At 42.3% G+C, this 25,250-nt stretch overlaps 1 protein-coding gene across 1 annotated transcript in view; it reads right to left on the bottom strand.

Moving 5' to 3' along the window:
* Positions 1–25,250, bottom strand: part of LOC124555083 (filaggrin) — a 359,850-nt gene that overhangs the window by 27,778 nt on the left and 306,822 nt on the right. The window contains exons 14-16 of the mRNA XM_047128876.1: positions 23,795–24,021; positions 15,734–15,995; positions 10,213–10,370 (exon numbers count right to left, since the gene is read on the bottom strand). Coding sequence (XP_046984832.1) covers positions 10,213–10,370; positions 15,734–15,995; positions 23,795–24,021 — 647 coding nt within the window. The remainder of the gene's footprint in view (positions 1–10,212; positions 10,371–15,733; positions 15,996–23,794; positions 24,022–25,250) is intronic.

The raw sequence follows: 25,250 nt of genomic DNA, 5'->3' as shown, positions 1-25,250 counted from the left end.
TTCTTTGATAGCCAACATTCCATCACACTGTCTGCAGGAAATTAGCTGCATGTCATTGAAATGTGTTTCATATAATACACTCCTGGAAATGGAAAAAAGAACACATTGACACCGGTGTGTCAGACCCACCATACTTGCATCGGACACTGCGAGAGGGCTGTACAAGCAATGATCACACGCACGGCACAGCGGACACACCAGGAACCGCGGTGTTGGCCGTCGAATGGCGCTAGCTGCGCAGCATTTGTGCACCGCCGCCGTCAGTGTCAGCCAGTTTGCCGTGGCATACGGAGCTCCATCGCAGTCTTTAACACTGGTAGCACGCCGCGACAGCGTGGACGTGAACCGTATGTGCAGTTGATGGACTTTGAGCGAGGGCGTATAGTGGGCATGCGGGAGGCCGGGTGGACGTACCGCCGAATTGCTCAACACGTGGGGCGTGAGGTCTCCACAGTACATCGATGTTGTCGCCAGTGGTCGGCGGAAGGTGCACGTGCCCGTCGACCTGGGACCGTACCGCAGCGACGCACGGATGCACGCCAAGACCGTAGGATCCTACGCAGTGCCGTAGGGGACCTCACCGCCACTTCCCAGCAAATTAGGGACACTGTTGCTCCTGGGGTATCGGCGAGGACCATTCGCAACCGTCTCCATGAAGCTGGGCTACGGTCCCGCACACTGTTAGGCCGTCTTCCGCTCACGCCCCAACATCGTGCAGCCCGCCTCCAGTGGTGTCGCGACAGGCGTGAATGGAGGGACGAATGGAGACGTGTCGTCTTCAGCGATGAGAGTCGCTTCTGCCTTGGTGCCAATGATGGTCGTATGCGTGTTTGGCGCCGTGCAGGTGAGCGCCACAACCAGGACTGCATACGACCGAGGCACACAGGGCCAACACCCGGCATCATGGTGTGGGGAGCGATCTCCTACACTGGCCGTACACCACTGGTGATCGTCGAGGGGACACTGAATAGTGCACGGTACATCCAAACCGTCATCGAACCCATCGTTCTACCATTCCTAGACCGGCAAGGGAACTTGCTGTTCCAACAGGACAATGCACGTCCGCATGTATCCCGGGCCATCCAACGTGCTCTAGAAGGTGTAAGTCAACTACCCTGGCCAGCAATATCTCCGGATCTGTCCCCCATTGAGCATGTTTGGGACTGGATGAAGCGTCGTCTCATGCGGTCTGCACGTCCAGCTCGAACGCTGGTCCAACTGAGGCGCCAGGTGGAAATGGCATGTAAAGCCGTTCCACAGGACTACATCCAGCATCTCTACGATCGTCTCCATGGGAGAATAGCAGCCTGCATTGCTGCGAAAGGTGGATATACACTGTACTAGTGCCGACATTGTGCATGCTCTGTTGCCTGTGTCTATGTGCCTGTGGTTCTGTCAGTGTGATCATGTGATGTATCTGACCCCAGGAATGTGTCAATAAAGTTTCCCCTTCCTGGGACAATGAATTCACGGTGTTCTTATTTCAATTTCCAGGAGTGTATAATGGAGGGCTTCATACACAAAAAATTGTAGAACAAGAAGAATGTGTCTCCTAAAAAAAAGAGATCACAAATATTTGAACATGAGACACATGTATATTACGTCTGCACATTGGTTATTCAGCTACAGTGACCATTTAAGAACTTACACCTCTTAAGTTAACATGCACAATGTCTACAGATAATAACAGCATATTCTATTTGCACAAGATGTTTTGTTGTTGTTTAGAACAGATCTGGAATACTGGCAAGTTCAGTTTCCTGTAACTTTTTAACTACTATTTCGTCTGTATGTTCCCAAGGTAACCAGAAAAATAAGGCAGGTTGTACTTAATTCACATCAGTGCTGTACCTGACTAATTCTGGCTGCAATTTCCACCAGCCAATTTTTGTGCTGTCATGTGTACAGCCCTAAAGTTAACATCCCAGGAAGCTGAACATTTTTAGATGATTTTTATAATTTTTACTCAACAGCTGATTCAATACTCAATAGCAACAATTATAATTTCCTTTTTACCAAACAGCTAGATTGCAGTGGACTTCTAATTGATGTAGATAATTATGAACTGTCTAAAAACTTCTCCCACATACCTTAGGTATTTTGTACTACGCTATATACAGGAAACAAATTTTCTCCAACTCCCATTTGCACGTTTTTCGACAAGAAAAATAATGCAGTTGATTCAATAACCTCATTTAATTTATTTTTAAACAAAGCTGATGAATCAGTGGCTTACAGGTGCCATGTCAGATGATGATGTGAAAGCTGCACAATATTTTAATCCTTTGAGTGCTGAGGACGTGTTACCTCGTCATGCCTTGCCATTCCCCCGGCACACCTATGTTTAAGCGTGGGCCTTGGGTTTTCCCTACGCGCTAAGGATGTGTTGATGCATACCATGCTACCAGGCTTTTCACCGCTAGGGACGAGTTTGGGCATGCCGAGTCACAGCTTCCTGAGCGTGACAGATGTGCAAACATGCAGAGCTGTCTTTCTGCCCTGTTCTTCCAGTAGCTGTTCAGTGGTCTGACTGAATAGTTTGAGAATGCATATACATTTGTTGCTGTGTTCCCTCTCTGCAGAACTTGACTTCACTTCCCGTATTTTCATCAGTTTTCTTGTTTTCTACAGGAGAAATGTCACGTAGCTGTGGTTGCACAGATAAAGAGATCCTGGAAATGCTCACTAGGAGCAACAGTGAGCGTGAATTATCTGATGTTGCTAGCAGTAATGAATCTTCAACAGAATTTTGAAGCTGTGGTCCTCAGCCCTTTACACCAGAGGGCAGAGCAAGAATTACAGTCAGCAGTTCCTCTGAATCTGAGGAATCAGAAAGTGACAGTGAAACAGTTCAGAAAAGAGCGAGCTTAAGAGACACATTTGACTGGAAAGAAATCGATTTCCAGCCATTAAACCATTACCTTGATGACTCAAGTTCACGACACAAATGTCAACTAGATACTGACCCAAGCATTCCCAACGCTTATGGGACCGTATTTGGAACAGGGTCATATTCTTTATGTCGGCAATTGGTATTCCAGCCTGGACCTGTTCTTCTGGCTTTACAACCATGGAACAGCCGCATGTGGCACTGTTCGTACGAATAGGCACAACGTGCCGAAAGTGCAGAAGAAATTAAAATGAGGAGAAACTGAGTTTAAGTCCACTGACAAGATACTTGCTATCAAGTGGTGTGATAAGAGAGGTTTGCATGTTGACAACAAGTCACGCAACACAAATGGTTGAAACGGAGAAGACTGACACAAATACTGGCAAAAAAACAAAGAAACTACAATGTATTGTAGATTAAAATTCAAGTATGGGTGCAGTTGACTGTTGTGACATGTTACTGAGCTCAGTGGGATCAGTGCATATGGCTGTGAAATGGTACAAGAAATATTTTTTTCACATTCTGGATTTGTGCATTCTAAATGCTCATGCTCTCCACTGGTCAGTAACAGGGTGAAAAATGGCACTCGCAGAGTTTCTCTTGAAAGGGATATTGTAGAAAAATATGCTACAGAACAGAAAAAAGCTGGTAGGGGAAGGCACTACGATGATGAGAATCCCCTGCAATTCACAGGGAGACATTTTCCAGCTGCTATTGTGAGAAAAGTATGCTAACACGCAGATGCGTTATTTGCACAAAACAGAAAGTGCGCCGGGAAACTAGATACCAATGTAAAACTTGCAACATTCCATTATTTGTTGTAACCTGCTTTGAGACATATCATACAAAGAAGCATTACTGATCATTGGGAACTAAATCTCAGAAAATTGATTGACACTTGATCAAAAAAAAAAAAAAGGATGGGAAATAGATGCAACAGGTGTAAAATTATTCAAACAATGGCCGACTTCTCTTTAGCAGTTTTCTGGCAAATGAATGGACTTTGTGATTGAGATGACGGAATATCTGTACTGAGGCAAATGTAATTACGCCGAGTACATTGCACCAGTGTAACAAAACCCATATACTAGTCTATGTACGATACGTTTAAATTATTAACACATAACATATACAAGTTATACAGGGTGATTCAAAAAGAATACCACAACTTTAGGAATTTAAAACTCTGCAACGACAAAAGGCAGAGCTAAGCACTATCTGTCGGCGAATTAAGGGAGCTATAAAGTTTCATTTAGTTGTACATTTGTTCGCTTGAGGCGCTGTTGACTAGGCGTCAGCGTCAGTTGATGCTAAGATGGCGACCGCTCAACAGAAAGCATTTTGTGTTATTGAGTACAGCAGAAGTGAATCGACGACAGTTGTTCAGCGTGCATTTCGAACGAAGTATGGTGTTAAACCTCCTGATAGGTGGTGTATTAAACGTTGGTATAAACAGTTTACAGAGAATGGGTGTTTGTGCAAAGGGAAAAGTTCTGGACGGCCGAGAACGAGTGATGAAAATGTAGCACGCATCCAGCAAGCATTTGTTCGCAGCCCAGGAAAATCGACTCGCAGAGCTAGCAGAGAGCTGCAAATTCCACAATCAACTGTATGGAGAGTCCTACGAAAAAGGTTAGTTATGAAACCTTATCATCTGAAATTGGTTCAAGCACTGTCTGCAGCTGATAAGATTAAAAGAATCGATTTCTGTGATTTTATCCTTGCTCAAATGGAAACAGATGAATCTTTCGTTTCAAAGATTGTGTTTAGTGATGAAGCAACTTTCCACACTAACGGGAAAGTCAACCGTCACAATGTCTGTATATGGGGCACTGAGAATCTGCGGGAAACAACTCAGTATGAACGTGACTCGCCTAAGGTGAACGTTTTCTGTGCCATTTCACCCAATAAAGTTTTTGGTCCCTTTTTCTTCGAAGGTGCTACTGTAACTGGACTACAGTATCTGGAGATGTTAGAGAATTGGCTGTTCCCTCAGCTCGAACAAGAAGCACAACAATTCATATTTCAGCAGGATGGAGCGCCACCACATTGGCACTTATCTGTCCGTAACTACCTGAACGTCAATTACCCGAGGCGATGGATCGGCCGCCAGGCAGCCCGTGACAGAGCACTTCATCACTGGCCTCCAAGAAGCCCTGATCTTACCCCCTGCGATTTTTTCTTATGGGGGTATGTTAAGGATATGGTGTTTCGGCCACCTCTCCCAGCCACCATTGATGATTTGAAACAAGAAATAACAGCAGCTATCCAAACTGTTACGCCTGATATGCTACAGAGAGTGTGGAACGAGTTGGAGTATCGGGTTGATATTGCTCAAGTGTCTGGAGGGGGCCATATTGAACATCTCTGAACTTGTTTTTGAGTGAAAAAAACCTTTTTAAATACTCTTTGTAATGATGTATAACAGAAGGTTATATTATGTTTCTTTCATTAAATACACATTTTTAAAGTTGTGGTATTCTTTTTGAATCACCCTGTATTTTTTATCATTAGTAGTACAAATATACATCACATTCGGTCCACTTGTACAAAACCTGTTTTCCATAACTGATTTCAAATGCCTTAAGATCAACAACAAATAACACGCCAAAGTTAAAACTCTGTTCTCAGTGCAATTTTCCTAGCTACTTTGCCTCTGTTGTTAGCCAATAATGGAAATTAAACTCACTGTTTTGGGGAGGGTGGGGAGCTTAAAATTGGTTATTTGAATGAGACTGGCTTTGAAGCATTAATAATAAACGGTCTTTGTAAAAGAAGTATCAAATATATCCTGCTTTCATCTTTTCATAAAAATCCAAATCTTTTCGACTAATTTGTGATTATTGGAAAATAGTAGAGGAATAAAAATTTTTATTCCAGATCTTTGTGCTATCAATCTATTGCACTCTAAATTTCATTTTCATCATGAGTTTACTCTACTAGATATGCAAATCCAAAGTTTACATTGTTCTCAGGCCTGATTTTCACGCCCAACTTTCATTCCAATTGTACAGCTTGGAATGTTTTATAGAACAGAGTTTTTTAACAAAATCAGAACAAAAATACTGCATTTTTACATTTTTACAAAATCTTCAATTTTGCACTTAATTCATTCAGTACTGGAAAGTCAAATGAAACTTTATATTTCAGAACCTTGTGTTGTTAGGTTAGTACATGCCAAGTTTCATGTTTGTTGTAGCATTAGTCTAGGAGATGCAAGAAACCAAACTTCAAAATTTTTTCGGGCACCCTCTTCTTTGGTCAATTTTACCTACAATTTCTGGCTCAATTTGGCTTGTAAAATTCTTTTCATTATTATTCTTAAGAGAACGCATACAGCTGTACAAGATAGCCAAATTTGATTTCTTTACAAAAACTATTGCCCAAGAGCTCAAGCTCAAAGTTGGCATAAAGTCACGCTGGCTCTGCGTGAGTCGTAATCAGTCCAGGAGTATTCAGCACAGGGCGGGTTGGGTAGCACGGGCCGCCTGGTCCCATTGGCAGCTCTGAGGGACAGGCACTTAGCGCAGCAGCTAGCCGAAATAAGCTGCAGGCCGTAGCGCCCCAGCGCGCCAAGCAGATGGTGCGCCTTCAGCAGTCAAAGGGTTAACAAGACAGCTGCTTATCGTCTTCAGGTGCTTAGTGACATGTTGCTGCAGTGGGATAACCAATATATGTGATGGATTGCTAGAAAACTGCAAATGCCAAGGGGTGAGGCTATGTCAGAGACTAATCATAGTGGACATCGACATCCAGAAACCCTGTCAGGAAAACAGGCCATGGTCCTCGCATGTGTGACATGGGAAAAGCATTGCTGCAAATCGTGTCACAAATGGCACCCAGAATAAGAATAATGTCATGACTTTGATTCCCTGTCTGTGCTGACTCCACGGATTCATTCATCTGTAGCTGACGATGCCTTAGCACCGCAATGCTGGTTCCCATGCCTCACTAAATTGAAATCCTGTGTCTCTGTTAATCAACTCATTAGTAACACATATGTCAGCTGCTTCTTCTATGATGCTGTACCAGTACATGGAGGCAGACAAAAGACTCTTTGTCTCTCTGTACTTCATGCTATGTCCTGTGTCGAGACAGTGTTCAGCAACAGCAGACTTTACAGCTAACCTAACCTGGTGTGATATCTATGTTCATTGAATCTATCTTTAACAGTGCAACACCTCTCGTCAATGTATGATTTTCCACACTGGCATGGGATTTTATATACTCCTTGTCTCCTTAGATCTACGTTGTCTTTAACAGAACCCAGCATCGCTTGTATTCATGCTGAAGGGCGGAAGACACACTTTGTTTGATGTTTCTTGAACCGTCTGCCAATTTTAAAGGACACACCACCAACATAAGGTAGAAAAAATGTCCTTGTGGACTTCTCCACTTCTTCTGACTATCGTTTCTGGCTGTTCTTGAGTTTTAGTCCACACTAGTTGACATGCATTTTGAATCTGCTTATCAGAGTACCCATTCTGGAAAAACACAGAACAAATATGGCTAATCTCTGCTGATAAGTTCTGTCAATCTGAGATAAACGAGAGTCCCTAATATACCAATGTGTTGAGATGGGTGATGGCAGCTCGTGGCCCATAGATACAGGTCAGTGTGAGTTTCACTGTTAAAGATAGACACAATTAACATAGAAATCACACCAGATTAGGTCACCAAGAAAAGACTGATGTTGTTGAACACTGTCTTGACATGGGCTACAGCATGAACTACAGAGAGACGGAGATCATTTCGTCCACTTCCACATGCTGGGACTCCATCATTAAAAAAAGCAACCTGGTTAACACACATGGGATTTAGACTTAGCAAGGCATGGGAACCAACACTAGAAGTACTAAGGCATCAATGCCCACAGACGTATGAATCCAGCAAGTCATCACATATGAGGAATCAAAGTTAGGACACTAAAATTTGGCATCAACACTCTGTGTGTGCATACTGGACCACAACTTGTAGCCATGCTTTTCCACATTGGTCATGTGAAGACAGTGTCTTCTTTCTCCAGCAGGGGGGCTCTGGATGTCGATGTCCTCTAAAATCTGTCTACGATGACATTATAAGCCTCCCCCATAGGCATCTGTGCTTTTCTAGTGAAGCTGTCTCATTAAAATACTGAGCAGCTTTCACAAAATTATCTGACATGACACCTGTGAATCACTGAAGAAATTATTAAATTGGGGACCTCTCAAATGGCAAAACCAATGAATGTTATAATCCAATAGTCGAGTAGTTCATGTGATTTGTTGTACTGATCAGTTCCATTAACTTATGAACAGCATTTTACTTTTAAACTTCCTATTGATGTGCACAATTTTACTAATTAAATTATTGCATCAGAATATATTTAAAATAACTGCTGCAGGTAACTGTTTAGTTGATTTGTAATCTTTTATGAATTAGTTTAATTTGTCAGGATGAAAACTACACAATAGTTTTCCTAGAATACCGGATGTAGTCTGGTAAGTACTTCTAAATGAGTCACCTTAGTTGCTCAGTTTTCTTAGAGATTACAGTTGTAAAAGCCTATATCATTCTACATGAATAATGCACTACGGAGGTGCGTGTAGGACTGCACAAAGATTCACATTTCAGAATGGGTTGATACAGCAGTAGACACTACTGGCTGCAGTTGTAAAGACTAACTTCAGAGGGAAGGAGGCATGTTATCCTCTGTTGTTATTGTGAGAATGTCTGACGTCAGTAGGCACACACACGCAATGTCTGTGAATTTGTGTACAATGGTATGCAGAATAAAAAAAAATGCATGAGATTAATTTGACTTCTGTTAATTACTTTAATCACCTGTTTGTCCCCAGACACCATACCATACTACCAATCTACTCATCCTGATTATTTTCCAACACAAAACATGATTCAGTCAATTAAATACTGTGTAAAATACGTGTATGTACCATGAACAGACCTGAATGTTGGACAAAATACGTGCTTGTGCCCCTGGAACTGAAGAAGATTTGGAAATTTATGAATCCAATCAGAATCAACACAGTCGGATTCACAGTGTCTTCATTTAGTGCGTATCTAATCATCATTTGAATATTCTTCATTATCAGTAACTACTAAAGTCATACCATTCTCAGGAGATAAATGGTGGAGTCTAGTCAGTTATGCAACATATGGGCACTTCTGTACACAGTTCTTGCAGTACTGTGTTGATGAATGTCAGTTTTTGTGACTGAGTCTCTTCAACAATGAAACATAACTCATATGGGAAGCTGCTGGAAGAGCAACACTCTGGGTGTCATTCCAAGCCATAGATTGCACAAAGTGTTAACTTTTAATACTATAGCAGCAGTTCTCTTAATTTGCTCAGTCTGTACTTTCTTCCAGTCTGCTTGATTGGTGACACAAACTCAATCTTGTAGAGAAAGTGTTGTCCCATTTGCTCAGAGCCAGGTCATTGAATGCTTAACAATAAGCATGATTTTAACACACTGGTGCGCACATAGCCTTACAATATCAAGGCCAAAAATAAATGTCAAGCTGTGATGGAACAGGTGACTTAAGTGTTTGACTCTTATTGTCAGTAGGATTTACTTAATAAATTAATTCACTTTTCGTGCGACCACTAATCGCACAGACTAGATCCCCCAACATGATTGGAAATCTACTTCCATGAATTTAATCTATTGCACAACAAACACCCACAGTGTCTTTATCACTTGTACAATAATTTAGCAAGTACAAACACAGAAAGAATTTAAAAAAGGAGTTTCAAATAACCCTATTAGAGACGTCGTCAACATTCAGAAAGGAATTTGACTTGTATTTTCTGAAAATGATATATTTATGTTTGCCTTAGATTTGGAAAAGGACTGAAACAACAATGTCTGATTAAAATTTGTATTGAATTCATCTTATGTCTGACACTGGTATTTTACATGCAGTCAGAAAAACATGTAAATGGACAGACCATAAGGTTTGAAGAATAACTTCATAAATTTGTCAAAAGAGATGTGAAACATATCTTATGACTGCATGTCACTGATATCACTTTCAAAGTAATTTCCTTATGAGACTAACACTGCTGCTGGTGTCTTTAATGCAATTTGTGAGCTCTTCCTATAGCTGCTGCCATATTAGTTGTAATATTCTTCAAGTCATCGAAGTGCAACAGTGATTGTGAGGATATGGACAATATCATATTACTTCATTATTTCAATGATTTTTCTCTACTTTATAAACTTGAGAATAAAAACAGCCCCTTGTATTTCATTACAGATTGTCACAGTCTTTTTACAATATCAGCATATTTTATGCCATGTAAAACATATCCCACATACCTGAATATTCCTTCAGTTTGGGCACCTTGAAGTTTGAGGACTTCTTCAGAAAGTGTTGTCTGAACCCATGGAAGTTTTCTATGAGGAAATCTGTCTTTTTGCAATGCCATAACTTCTTGCAGCGTGTTTCCAAACATGCTGGGTCGAAATATTTGCAGCTGAAATGTTATCAAAAAAAGAAGCTCATATAATCAATAGCTAACATATCAAAATGTTCACATGACTTTTGCAAACTGTACAAAAAGACACTTTACTGCCACATGCAGTGAAATTTTACTTTTTATATATGTTCAATAGGATACAAAAGTTGACTCTTGTAAGAACAGAGGGAAGTGTTGTTAATTACATCTTAAAGGGAAACAAGATAGATCCCCATGTCCAATTGACATATTAACATCATATACCTGTTAGTAGGGCTGCTCACAAACCCATACTTCAGACAATATCATGAGTGAACACTTGCAACTTTCTAGGCTAAGCTTATTTGCCTATCAAGTAATACAAAGGCTTACTGGCTGTCAAGTGATGATAGTGTTAGGAGTTTTGAGGGCTCTGTTGGCATGTGATCAGCACAAAAACTATTAAGTTAACTGAAGGCTCTGAGATTCAGAAGCATTAAAGTGTAACTTGAGACTGCAGTGTACACAGTTCCGCTATAGTTTAGCTCTTTGGGACCTAGCAGGCCAGAGGGACAGGCGAAGGGCTGTCTGAGGACCTACTGCCATGTGTAGGTTCCTAGAACATCAGTATTCTGGCCTGTTTAAGAAAATGCTGGGTGTAGTGGACTGAGCAAACACAGAAAACACTTTTGTTCTTTGGGGCCCGCAGTGCAAAATATGTCTTTTAATGACATGATTATTTATTAATAATAGCCAGCTACATTTCTATGTAAGTTGTTTATATTTTATCTCTTTCACAGTGAACCCATTTCGGCAAATTGCCATTGTCAGGTGCTCTGTAAATACATAGATAAGCGATGGTCTTAATATATTATGACCTCAAAATTGTAACACAATTATACCACAATAAAACACAACCTGAAAGGCACAATATACATAAAGAAGTAACATTAAACATACACACAACAAAAAAGAAAAAACAAAATACATAACCATGACCTATGTAGGAAACATCTCGAACAAAATCAACGCATTATTCAACAAAACTGACATCGCGTTTGCATTTCAAAACACACACAGCCTTAAACACAAAATTCGCAAAGGCAGCTCGAAGATTCCCATACACAACAATCCCAGCGTTTACAAAATTTCGTGTAACACATGTCACAAATTCTACATAGGGCAAACTGGTAAAAACTTCAAAATCACATATAAAGAGCACACCAGAGAAAGTGAAAACCACCCATCGACATTTTTTCAGCATTTACAAGCAGTGAACACTATGCAAAACCCATAAACAAAGCACTAGAAATCCTCATATTAAACAAAAGGGGATATTGATGAACACCCTTGAGGAAATAGAGATATATTCATATGCATACAGCAACCCAACAAATTTACCGAACAAACAAACCGACCTAAAGCACAAAAAGTATATAGAAAACTTGATTCACATTATAAATTGGTAAACCAGGTAAAATAATAATATCAGTGATTCTAAACAACACATATCCATAGTAACGGCAATAACAACACGAGTAGCATAAAACAGAGACAGAACACTAACATAAATCATAGACAACAACAATTATTATAAAAAAATTAAAAATGTAAAATAAAGATGTCAAATAAAACTAAAACTAACTTTAGGCAAAAACATAATTAGAAACAAACCTACATGAAAAAAAAAAAATAAACAACTGAATTTCACACATCACTTATTTATAATGGTAAGTATGTAAACATGTAACATCGCTGACTCATTGTAATCCAAGCTGTGAGAAAAGTAGCATACATGGAAAACAAGTAATATTCGATATACATCACCACTGTACACCTGGGAGAAAGTAATAATTCCAAAACAGACAGGACATGACAGCAACGATGTTACGTATAAGGTAAAACACCTAATGATATATTATAAATTTTCAGATCATAGTTGCAAAACCATTATATTAAGACCATTGCTTATCTATGTCTTTACAGAGCACCTGATGATGGCAATTTGCTGAAATGGGCTCATTGTGAATGAGATAAAATATAAACAACTTACAGAGCAGTGTAGCCCAGCATTTACAAAATTTCGTGTAATACATGTCACAATTTTTACATATGGCAAACTAGAAGAAACTTCAAAATCAGATATAAAGAGCACACCAGAGAAAGTGAAAACCATAAATAATCATGTCATTAACAGAAAACACTGTTAGGTCTTTGAACATGGCCAGCTACTTCTGCACACACAAGAATAGCAAGCCTTGTTGTCAAAATCAAGAAAAGATAGTGTATGGAAATCATTCAAGTCTACACACATATACAGTATTTCAATTACGTGGCCCTTAGGCTGACAAAAAATGTGAAGCACCCAGAACAGGAGGAGGAAAGAAAATGGAACTTCATAAGTAGGGCAGGTATGTGAAGTTATTCCATTAATTAGAAAATCGAGTCAAATTCACAAAGAACTTCGGAGTGAGCCCACTTAGCAGTTTGATGTTACCTCTCCTCTGGCCTGGAGGATGCATGCACTGACTTGGTTGGGAAGGATGTCATATAGCCATATCCTCTCCTGAGGCAAGATGGCCTACAACTGTTGCAAATGGTCCTTGAAATCCTGGATAATGGAAATGGAACAAAGTTGATGCCTGTGCTAGTCCCACACATCTCCTATTGGGGCAAATCTGGAGATCTTGCTTCCCACAAAATTACCTCAACATCACACAGACAGTTCATAGAGACACATACCACTTGTGGATGAGGATTTCCTTTGAAAAACGGCACCATGATACTGTTGTAGGAGACGTAACACACGAGGACACAGGATGTCCATGGCATACCTTTTTGCTATTGGAGTTCTCACAATCAATACCAGCCATCACCTGAAGTCATACCTGATGGCTTCTCACATGCTGACATCAGGAATAACGCCACTGTGCCTCTCCACATGATTAGATGAAAGAGACCACTCTCCAGTCACTGCTATACTCACTGATTATGGTCCTTAACCAGCAGCCCATGCTTCCTGGTCACAGCACCACTCCAAAAACAGCCATTTGCGTTGTGGCATTAATGGCAGCTTACAGTAATTCTCTTGTCGGAATTCTGCTAGTCTCTGACCAGTGGTTCAGAATGACACAGAATATTGCTGGGAGTCCATTATTTGTCCTCAGATGGCAGGCACAAATGTGATGGGACAACAGTGTGATTGGTACTTGGTGCACTGTACGGCAGTCTTCCCTTGCGATAGACTTAGTTGACCGGAACCTTGATGACAAGTATACTTGGCCTTACATTATCGTGCAGTCCAACACTGAGTCACTGTCACGTCCGAATGCCCCACAAATCTGGATATTGCACAGTTTGAACAGACGGTCAAATGGAGGTCCACAATGAGGTCCCTTCCAAATTCTGTTGGGTGCCGATAACATTGTCCTGCCAGAGTATGTGGTATCTTCATGTCCTTCGCAGTGACCACTGAACATGTAATGCCGTTAACACCCCTTCTATAACCTACTAGGCCTGGTAACAACACTAAAGACTCTTCTGGGCATTCTATTTGTGACAGAGTACTAAAGATGTAATCATTTGCATACCCGGTGATGGTGTGTATGTGTACAAAGTTATATTGACATCTGACAATGTCTTCTGGGCACTTCACAAATTTGTCAGGCAGTATACATAAATTTTTTTCCAGACTCTCTCTTTTTATTTTTAGTTACTTTATTTTCAGTCACTTTTAGAGACTAGTAATGGAAATAACTGTGAGTATTCATCAATTTAATTGACATGTGATGTTTACTTCCAGTTGAATGTGTTTTGCTATCTTTAGGTTAAGATTAAAAAACAGAATTTTTGCCATACGAATTGTTTTACATAATTTTTCATTAATAATATGACATACACTTATTATTATTGTTATTATTATTATTATTGGTAAATTTATCATACAAACTCTGTATTTTTACAAACATATGCATTATTTTGTAACAAATGTTGACGACATTTTTGATGGATGATTTTTGTTATTGTTTTGGAATAATTTGTGCTGCTGGTGTGAAGGGACTTCTGTAACATATTTTGTAGAGACTTGTAAATAGCATTCAGTGTCTATCACACCAATTAAGAAAATATTTTTACATCTCTCTTGCTGACTAAAATTCCCCCCCCCCCCCCCCCCCCCCCCCCACCTTTCTTTACAATCTACGAGAAGTAAAGCTTAAACAAAGAAATCTACAGCATCAATGATTCCAGAAGTTTCCATTTTTATCGGAAAGTATGAATTCTTATTACAAGAATTGACCACTGCATTCATAAGTCATTCAAAATCTATGAAAAATAGAACAATTTACAGAAGCATTTGAAAAGAACAGCAGATTAGGAAAAAGAGCTCTTTTGTGAAGATGGTAGATGATGTGTCTGATATACATCATTCAGATACTTTGAAAAAGATTACAACTGAAGAAGGTAAGGCATTTTCATATCTTTGAACTGGAAAAATGAAGGAGGGAGACAGATTAATGGATCAAATGAAGGGCAGATTGAACACAAAAATGCTGTTATTCCAAGAAACAAGGAAAGACAGAGGATGATCTGATGGGATGAGAGTACATGATATTACAAAACATGCATGAATAACATGAATGCCTATAGCTTGAGACAAGAGAGGAGGAGGAGCCACAGGCTCCAAAAGCTTGCAAATTTCAATATATTTTTATATGTGTGTTCTCCTGCTGCTGCTTGGTGAGTAGATTTTTATCTATCCAATTACATTACATGTAGCTTGAGACCATAATCCAAGGAGAAGTCTTAAGGAGGCCTTTATCCTGCGGTGGATCTCAAATGGCTGCTTAAGATAACACAACAGCTGTCTTCTATGTAAAAATAATGCTTTTTAAATGCATAATTCAGAAGCATATTTTAATAATTATAGATTAGGAAACACGTAGTACAAGTAATAGTCTAAAATAACTGTATATATTTAAATCTCAGAACAGTTTTGGTAACATTACTTTCAAAAGAGAGGTTTGTGTTTAAGGTTTCAGATGTATTCATTGTAACAAATGTTTCACTTACATTTCCCTGGCTGTATTTCAGACAATCAGTAGATGCGTTCACAATCTCAGAAGTAAAAAATTACAGCTTTAAATCAGAAGGTTTCCTTTCCAAGCACCTGGTCCATATAAGTGTGGGCAATGTGGAAATCAGCAACACAAAAAAATAAAAATAAAACAAAAAATAAAGCCGATTTAATTCAAGGAATACAGATGACCAGCATACCATTAGAATTTTATCTGGACAGTATTACAGTTGAAGGAGCTGAGGGAATATTGAATTAACAGCTTGATACTTTAATGTCTTAAAAAAGAAAGTATATAACTATGTAAATAAATTAATCTGTAACTCACTCTTGCTTGATCAATCTCCTCAATGGTAGGTTTCCGTGGAGCCTTTTTTCCAGTGTGCCCAATACGTTCTAGCCTCTTGCAGCTAACTGTGGCATAATGACTTATCTGAACATGAATTGGCCATTTTCCAACTTCTGGGAAATCAAAAGCAGGATCCCTGTGCCTGTTCATGTATCCATCCAGATATGACTGAAATTTTGGGGACGGTGGGAAGAAAGCAAGGCAAATGGCAAGAAGCTCCCATCCACGTCGAAGGCTCTCCCTATAAAATAATGCATAAGTAATTGAAAGAAAGAGTACATTTCAAAACTTAACAGCCTAGGACTGGCCCACATCGAAATTAAATGAATGTGAAATTTATCATAATTTATAAACTGAATATTCAACAATCTGCAAATTTCTGCACCAATTAATAAGACTACCAGAGACAAATAACAAATCATGAAATATGTAAGTGATTCCTGCAATCAGAAAACTGGATCAATCATTTTTCCAAGTCAGGGTTTCTTTCTTGCAGCCAGATATTTTTTTCTGGGTTTGACTTTAACATAATAATCAGGAGTAAGTAAATTTTCTTTTATGCTTATTATAGAATTGAGTGGGCTATGACTATGTTAATTGGTATCAAATAATTTCTTAATGTTCCACTTACGCACATCTGATCCAATTGCACTGCTACACAAATAACGGGAACGACTACTTTGGCTATTAAATGTGCAAAGAATCAATCACATTAAAAAAAAAAAAATGATCCCATTATATAGCTTTCAAGCTATTGCAGTCCCATAACCAGATGGCTTTGTGTGGCCTGATTTGTATTGCAGCTCAGATGGTACTCACACATGACATTATTGTACCCACCTTGGATCCACCTCCAAGCAACACAGGCATGTACTGAGGGCTGCTGCCAATCCAGCCATCGGCAACACCATCAAGGGAGATGCACCAAAACATTACAGCAATAACATAAGCACACTGTGCTGTTTTCAACCACAATTCCTGCAACTGCAAAAGATTCACATGGCACCGGCTTTGCTACTAGTGGCATGAGATTTGCCACAATTAGCACTGCCACCATGGGCCCAGATTCTTCCTCCAAAGGTCACATGTTAATGGTCACTGCAGCAGTATTCTTCAACCACATGGCTATAAAGGATATTGCTCAGCCAATCAGAGACATGCTGACTAAATCCTGCAAGCCCTTCAATTGGAGGTCCCTTCACCCCAGTGAAGCTGTAAGCTCCAAACAACTCATTCCAGTTCAACTCGCTGGGCTCAATGTTGGCCGCACCCATGGCCCGTCAGTATGCCACTCACTGTCACTTCTGCCTTATGCCAGCCAGGCTCGTGGCCCATCCAACAGAGCTCATCTCTCCACACTGTCCACAGCAGCTACACTATCTCCAACTGGCTACAAGCTTCTATCTCACTGCGACCTATCTCCTGAACCGTCCTCAAACTTTAACATTCTCCATCAATATGGCTGCACTGACAATGCCCCTATGAGAACACCGTCAGTGCGATGTCAGTGATTATTTGTAGATTGGAATGAAGGAGTGCGGATTCATATCTGAATCACTCTTTTATTTTTGTATTCAATTTACAAGTGTCAATAAAGCTCATTATTCTTGCTATCTGGACAATATTAATGGTGTGACTCCCCCGGACGTGACACAAATTTTGGCAAGGAGGATTAAAATTTGTCCCATCAGTGACTGTTAACACTTTTTCATACTCTGTGTGCTTGTCCAGTGTAGTACCCATCTCTAAGAAAAACTTAAGATGGCTGCAGACTTCAAGCAATGCAGGCATGTATTGTGGGCTGTTGCCTCTCCGACTGCTGGTGACACCACTGAGGGAGATGGAGGAGAACAGTATGGCAGTAACATAAGCTCACTATGTTTTGTCAATCGCATCTCCTGCAGCTGCCACAGATACATGTGACACCAGCTTCACTGCTAGTGGTGTGAGATTTGTCGCAATTAATGCTGCCACAGGTCGTATGCCTGCTGATCGTCATGGCAGTATTCTTCTACCAGGCAGCTATAGAGGATGCTGCCCAGCCGATCAGAGACAGTTCACACTGGGAGTCATTCCGGGCCATGCACCGACTGCATCCTGCCAGTCCCACAACTGGAGCTCCCTTCATCCCACCACAGCCATACTCTCCAAGCCATGTCTGAGTGCTCACTCCGTGCCTCATTTGAGTTGATCTTATTGGGCCTAACATCGTCCGCTCTTGTGGCCCATCAGTGTGCAACTCACTGTCACCCCTGGATTAAATGAGTCATGTCCGCAGCCCATCTGTGCAATGGAGCTTATCTCTCCACATCGTTCAATGTGGCCATCTTATCCACTACTGGCTATGAGCTTCCACCTCTCCTGGACTGTCCTTGACCTTTACTGCTCTCCACCGCTCCACCAACACAGTTGTATTGATGTCACCCTTGTAAGAACTCTGTCACTGCAATAACAGTGATTATCAGTGTGTTGGAACCAAATAGTGTGGATTCATGTCCAAATAATTCTTTTGTTGTATTCAGTTTACGAAGTTCATTATTCATACTACTTGGGGCACATTAAATGATGTGGCTCTCTCAGCTACAAACACAAAAGATATTATATGTGGAACTTTGCCATGAATTTTACTTTGGTAACATTTATTTATAGCCTGGATATTATGACCATATGGTTATATTGTACAAGTCATTGGCAATTTGTACAGATAGACCTGAAAACGGAATTTTATATTTAAAAATCAGTTGTGCTATAAATCAAGAGTAAATAAAGCAGCTGTTACACTGAAAGTAAGTTCTATTTGATTTTTTCACATACAACAAATGTTTCCCGTGGTGAAAGGTACATTAACAGCTAGGAAAAAACTTGGGAAAAAGTCAAGAGCATTCCACTGTTGGGCAAAGAGAGATTTGAAATAGATCCGCATATCCACAGCTGGAATCGTGAAAGGAAAAGGGGGTTAAGTATCCGCTTCTCTAGCCAAACAGTCAGCCAATTCATTCCCTGGGATTCCCACATGACTCGGGACCCAGAGAAACACGACTGAACAGGCGGCATGCTCAAGGGCAGAGACAAGGTCATGGATGGCAGAGACCAAGGGGTGATGAGAGTAGCATCGATCGATAGCCTGAAGGCTGCTCATGGAGTCAGAACAAATTAAAACACTATGCAGAGAGGCCTGAGAAACAAAAAGGAGGGCCCTGTAAATGGCTAGAAGCTCTCCTGTAAATACATGATCCTGGCAACAAATGGTGCTCGAAGCTGGTAGGAATTGTGAAAGCGTATCCCACCTTATCAGTGGTCTTAGACCCATCAGTGTAAAGGATGGTGGCACCCTGGAACTCTGCAAGGACGGCACATACAAGACACCGGTAAACCATAGGAGCAACAGAGACCTTAGGACCCTGGAAGAGAGCAGTCCTAATCAGTGGTCTAGGCACCATGCAAGGGGGGGGGGGGGAGAGGGGGGGGTATGGGAGGAAAGACACGGGGTGCAGTGAGTGCAGATGGAGATCCCAGCAGAGGGTAGTGAGACGCATACCAACCAACCAGCAATCCCACCCATGGGACATGGGAGGTGGGGGTGGGGGGGGGGGTGGGGGGGTGCTAGGAGGGACATATCCCTCCTGATTGGTGAAGAGCACAGGGTATACAGGATGGTCAGGGAATTGGCGAATGACGACTGTGTAAGAAACAAGGAGTTGGCTCCGTCGGATGTGTAGAAGGGGAATCCCTGCTTCTGTGAGGAGACTATCAACAGGACTAGTGCAAAGGGCACCAATAGCCAGACACGTCCCACAATGATGGACAGGGTTAAGGAGTTTCAAAGTGGAAGCAGCTTTTGAGCCATCAACCTGACTACCATAATCGAGTCTGGACAAAACCAGAGCATGGTAAAGATGGAGAAGAGTGGAACAGTCTGCACCCCAAGATGTGTGGGCCAGGAGCCGGAGAGCATTAAGCTTCCCACGCACCCACGCATGTAGTCTTTAGGTGACGAATGTGGGGCAGCCATGTCAGCTCGTTATCAAAAATAAGGCCCAAGAAACGGGACTGTGTTACAACATCAAGGAGCTGGTTGCCTAAATAAAGTTCTGGATCAGGGTGTACTGTGGGTTGACAACAAAAATGCATAACCTACATTTTGGAGGAGGAAAACTGGAAGCCATGGGCGGTGGCCCATGTAGAGGCCCACCGGTTGGCGCCTTGGAGCTGGTGCTCAGCAGACAACATCAAGTGGGAGCTGCACCAGATGCAAAAATCATCAACGTACAATGCTGGGGTAACCAGAGACCCAACAGAGGTCACAAGCCCTCTTTTGGCAATGAGGAAGAGCATGAAATTTAGCACAGAAGCCTGTGGGATACCATTCTCCTGAGTGAAGTGCTAACTCGAACCCAGAAGAGCCGGTAAGATAAAAACTCACAGATAAAAATCGGAAGGGGACCATGGAAGCCCCAGTCATGGAGGGTAACTAAAATGTGATGGTGCCAAGCCACCGTGAGCCAGATGTGATTGAAGACCCTGAGGAGCTGTTGCCTCTGGGGAACGTCCAAGTATTGAATCATCTGATTGTGAATGGAGTCTGGCCCTGTGGCTGTGTCCCATGAAGAGCTAAGAGCCTGCACCAATTCCCATTCAGTGAAAGGAGCATTGTAGGGCTCAACATGGTGTGGGATGAAATGGAGGGGGGTTTGTTCAACTCTGCGTTTCTGCTGGAGAAAGGCAGGAGGATAGAAAGCGGACAACGATGGCATCACAAAGTGTGTCGCAACGTGTTCTGTGAGGACCAATGGATCAGTGCACAGAGCTCCTTGGATGTTCAGACGCTGGACAGTTGACTGTTGCTCGCGTCCCAGAAGGCTACCAATCTTCAACCAAACCTGCGATAAAGAGGCACATGTCCCCAGGGAGGAAACACACCACTCCCAGCATTCCTTTTTATTCTGCTTAATAATGTGACAAGCCTTAGCACGAAGACGCTTAAAAGTGAGGAGGTTGGTCTGGAAGGGGTGTCACTTAAATCGGTGCAGTGCCTGTCGGCAGTCCTGGACAGCAACAGCGATGTCGTTGGTCCACCACGGTACCGGCCGATGATGAGGGGCCCCTGTGGATAGGGGGGCAGCATTGCTAGCAGCATGAAGAAGAGCAGCAGAGATGCCTTGCACGACTTGATCAATGGAATTCAAGATGGGGGTGTCAAAGTGGACAGCAGTCATGTATAAAAGCCATTTGGCCCTGCGGAATGCCCAACGTGGGGACCTGTCTGCCTGGTGGCAGCAGGGGAACAATAGCATCACTGGGAAGTGGTCATTGTCACAAAAGGTCATCATGGGATGAGCAATGTAGGGCAGCCACGAGGGTAGGGGAGGAGATAGCAAGATCAATAGCAGAAAGGTGCCATGAGCGGCACTGAAGTGGGTAGGGGAACCATCGTTGAGGAGACACAAGTGATAAGTTGGTTGATTAGGACACCCCAAGCCATTGATGTAACACTCCCCCACAGTGGATAGTGGGCATTGAAATCCCCAAGGAGGAGAAACGGAGGCAGGAGTTGCTGAAGTATGGTAGATAGTGCAACATAAGCAAGTGGCCTACCTGGAGGGAGGAAGACATCGCAAATGGTGATTGCCAGAGTCATTTGCACCGTAACCGCTATCACTTCCAAGGTGGTACACAGAGGGATCCAGCCACTTAGGACCTCAGAGTGAGCCAAAGTGCAGACCCCACCGGATGCTATCCCAGGGCCAGCACGGTTCCGACAGAACACCCAATAACCACATAAAGTGGGAGAGTGGTTATCACGGAAATGCATTTCTTGGAGAACAAGACAGGACGCAGAATAAGAGGAGACATGACGTCGCATTTCTGCTAGGTGACGATAGTAGCCATTACAGTTCCACTGGATGAATGTGTGGTGTGAGACCAAGGTAGGCATGAAGGAGCCGAGGAGGAGATCAGGTCATTTGGTCAGTAGTTGTTACTGACAAGGATGGGGTGACATCCATAAATAAGATGTCAGACTCAGGTTGCAAGAGGGGAGTTGGCACCTCCGGGGCCACCGGAGACACCTTCTCTTGGGATTTATGTTTCTTCTTCTTCTCTTTCTGAGGTGGAGGAGGACAGGACACAGTGGGAGTACAGGCGTCTGCAAGATCGGGAACTGAAAGAGAGTGGGCGACCTGGGGGATGGTGTGCCTCAAGGTCGAGTGGTGGTAACAGTCTTCTGGCCTGAGAGACACCGGGGAGAGGGTTCCCGGGAGGGAGCCCAATCAGAGACTTATATTCTTGAATCTTCTTTTCTCTCTCATAAGCTGGGCAATCCGGTGAGTGAGGGGAGTGGCGGTCAGAACAATTAACACACACAGGTACCGGGACACAGGGGTTCCCTCATGGATGAGGTGGCCACAGTCACAACACAAAGGATCCGCTGTACAGCAGGAAGACATATGCCCAAAACGCAAGCACCGAAAGCACCGTACAGGTGGAGGGATGTATGGCTTCATGTCACATCTGTAGCACATAACCTTGACCTTCTCTGGGACGGTATCCCCTCGAAAGCCAGGAAGAAGGTGCTAGTATCGGTGCGGTTGTCTTTGCGACCCTTCTGCACACGTCGAACAAAATGCACACCATGCTGCTCCAGACTAGCTTGCAGTTCCTCATCAGTTTGCAGGGTGAGGTCCCTATGAAAAATGACTCCGTGGACCATATTCAGAGATTGGTGAGGAGTGATAGACACTGGGACGTTGCCAAGATGATCACAGGCACGAAGAGCTGCAGATTGGGTGGCAGAAGAAGCTTTGATCAACAGGGAGCCCGACTGCATCTTACTAATAGACTCCACTTCACCAAACTTGTCCTCAATATTTTCCATGAAATCAATGGCTTTGTGGCAGTGAATGTGTCCCCATCCGTCCTAGTACAGACGAGATAACGGGGAAAAGGTTTCAGCCCAAGACAGCGAGCCTGGCCCTTCTCCCATGGGGCAGACAGGGAAGGGAAGGCTGCCGGATCATATGAGACAGCATTTAAGGATCCTTCACCATTCGAAGAGACGGCCATGTGAGAACGGCCAAATTTTTGCAGCTTCTTACGGTTCATGCACCAAGCATCCGCCCTAATACCACCCACTCTGACCAGGGGATCTCCTCATGGGTGCCACCCAGCCACAAAAAGGGCCGTCTGGCAAGGCGGCTGTTGCAGGGAGTTCCAATCCTCCAAGAAGACAAGCAACCACTCCTTGGCATACACAAGGAGGGAACAGCTCAGGTATCAGTAGTGTGATCCCTGTGTTGTCAGGGGGCTCAGCCATATGGGTACATAACAGCCCCACCACACGGACTGGCGACCTAGCAGGGTGGAAGGGGGCTACAGTGGGGAAGGGAGAGGGTAAAGGAGAGGGGAGAGGAATCTACACCGTAGATGTTGGGGAGGGAGTTCTTCGCCATATGGCTCACACTAAAAACAGGAAATTTTGAAGTGGAGGTCAAACCTAAGTGGGGACCGAAACACCAAAAGGGTGAAAGAATGGGCAAAAGGAACAAAATTGCAACCAATACAGGAAACCAGGGGAATAGCCAGGTCGACGTAAAGCACAACACCGAGAGAGGGGAAGGAGATGGCAATGGGAAGGAGCAGGGATAGGGAGAGAGGGGGCAGGGAGAAGGAAAAGCAGGTAGGGAATGAAGAATGAGCTGCAACAGTTCGGGGCCCCGTGTGCGCCACACACAAACTCACGGAAGAACCGTGAGCCCCTGGGGGGGGGGGGGGGGGGGGGGGCACGAGATTTGAAAGTGATATGATCTTCAAACTTGTTTTACATCCCAATGGCACATTTCTGGACATGAGTTCCTGAACAAAATTTTACTGACTATGACCCATTTACAGCTCCTACAAGCCTGCAACAGGAAATGAGAAACATCCTGTACAGAATAAGTATCTGATGTGTAACTATTGCAAAAATTAAAGTTTTAGAGGAATAATATTAGTAGGGCAAAGAAGCAGCAAAAGTTAGTAACTTCTTGTGCAATTTTTATGTACCTTCTAGGATTTTCAGTGGTTTGGCGGCATATCTGAATGTAAAGTTCATCCCTTAAAGCTGGTTTACTGTAACCATAATTGCATATCTCAAGTGCGACACTGTTAAAAGTCATTCCAACTTTGGCCTTCCGATCATTCATGTATATCTGTACCAATTTGAAAAGATCACAAGCATCTTTCTTCAATGCTTTATCTGATAACACTAGCATTGGTTTCCGAATAGGATCCTGAAATACAAAAATGTTGTTAATACTGTACAAGTGTTAACATATTAACTATTAAACAATTAATATATGCACTATAGCTTACACATTCATCTTGAGAGATTCTTGTTCCATATCAGTTGCACATTTCTAATTAAAAATGTGCAACTGAGATGGAACAATAAATGAGACCTATGTTACATTAATATTTGATACCAATTATTTTAAAATGTTACTATCGGTACCACCAATCTTGTCTATCACAATGCATTACAGAGACTATTTTCTGTCTTCCTCAGATAGGACTTCTTCTAATTATCACAAATGGATATCATCAACATTATAACATTAAAGAAGGAACACCATCCATTAAGTAACAAAAATCAAATTATTTAAAGAAAAAATATTAAATTATGTAAACAGATATTTCTCGATTTCACAATTTTTTCACCTACAGCACTGTGTGTGTGTGTGTGTGTGTGTGTGTGTGTGTGTGTGTGTGTGAAAGGGGGGGGGGGGCTTGTACCAAGTGAAGTTGCAATACCATTTTGTGATATTTATGTTACTGTGCTAAGAATAGGCGTACACAACAACGATGTTATCTGAGCATTCGACAGCTATTGTGAGTCACAAATTTCTGCCTTGTAGTGGTTGCCTACAGTCAACAATGTCAGCTGATGACCGCTACCTATAAATTGTGTCTTGTACTAGTTGGAATAAATGAAGTGCAGCTACTCACAGAGGTTCAGAGTTGGCTATAATTATCATATGGCAGTGAAACTTGGTAGATATGCTAATGCTTTAATGGGGAACTGATTTACGCTGGAAAAAGTTAATTCCAATTTTGGCCACCAGATGCAAATCTGGCGCTGGACACTGTAGGACACCCGTACTATCATTTGACAAGCCATAACATGAGTGAACAGTATGGCTACTGAGAAGAGAGACCTCGCACTGTTGTGGAACTGTTTTATGTCAATGGCAGTAATTACAGTGCTGCATTGAGAGAGTATCATCGATTGAAAGATCTGAGGAGAGGCCTAATGTCACTAAATGGTTTAACGAAGATGACAATGAAATTCAGAAACAAGAGCGAGCTTGGTGTGGCACCTGGAAGAGGAAGAAGTTCTATCCCAGTAAAAGTTATTGACAAGGTTGTTGTTGCTTTAACTGATCATGTAGCATGTGTCCCAGGTAGTGGTAGTGCTGGTGCAGCATCACAAAAATTGTCCATCCCATGATCAACAGAGGGA

The sequence above is a fragment of the Schistocerca americana genome, chromosome X, assembly GCF_021461395.2.
Source record: "Schistocerca americana isolate TAMUIC-IGC-003095 chromosome X, iqSchAmer2.1, whole genome shotgun sequence".
Lineage (NCBI taxonomy): Eukaryota > Metazoa > Arthropoda > Insecta > Orthoptera > Acrididae > Schistocerca > Schistocerca americana.
This window is presented reverse-complemented; position numbering and strand designations above follow the sequence as displayed.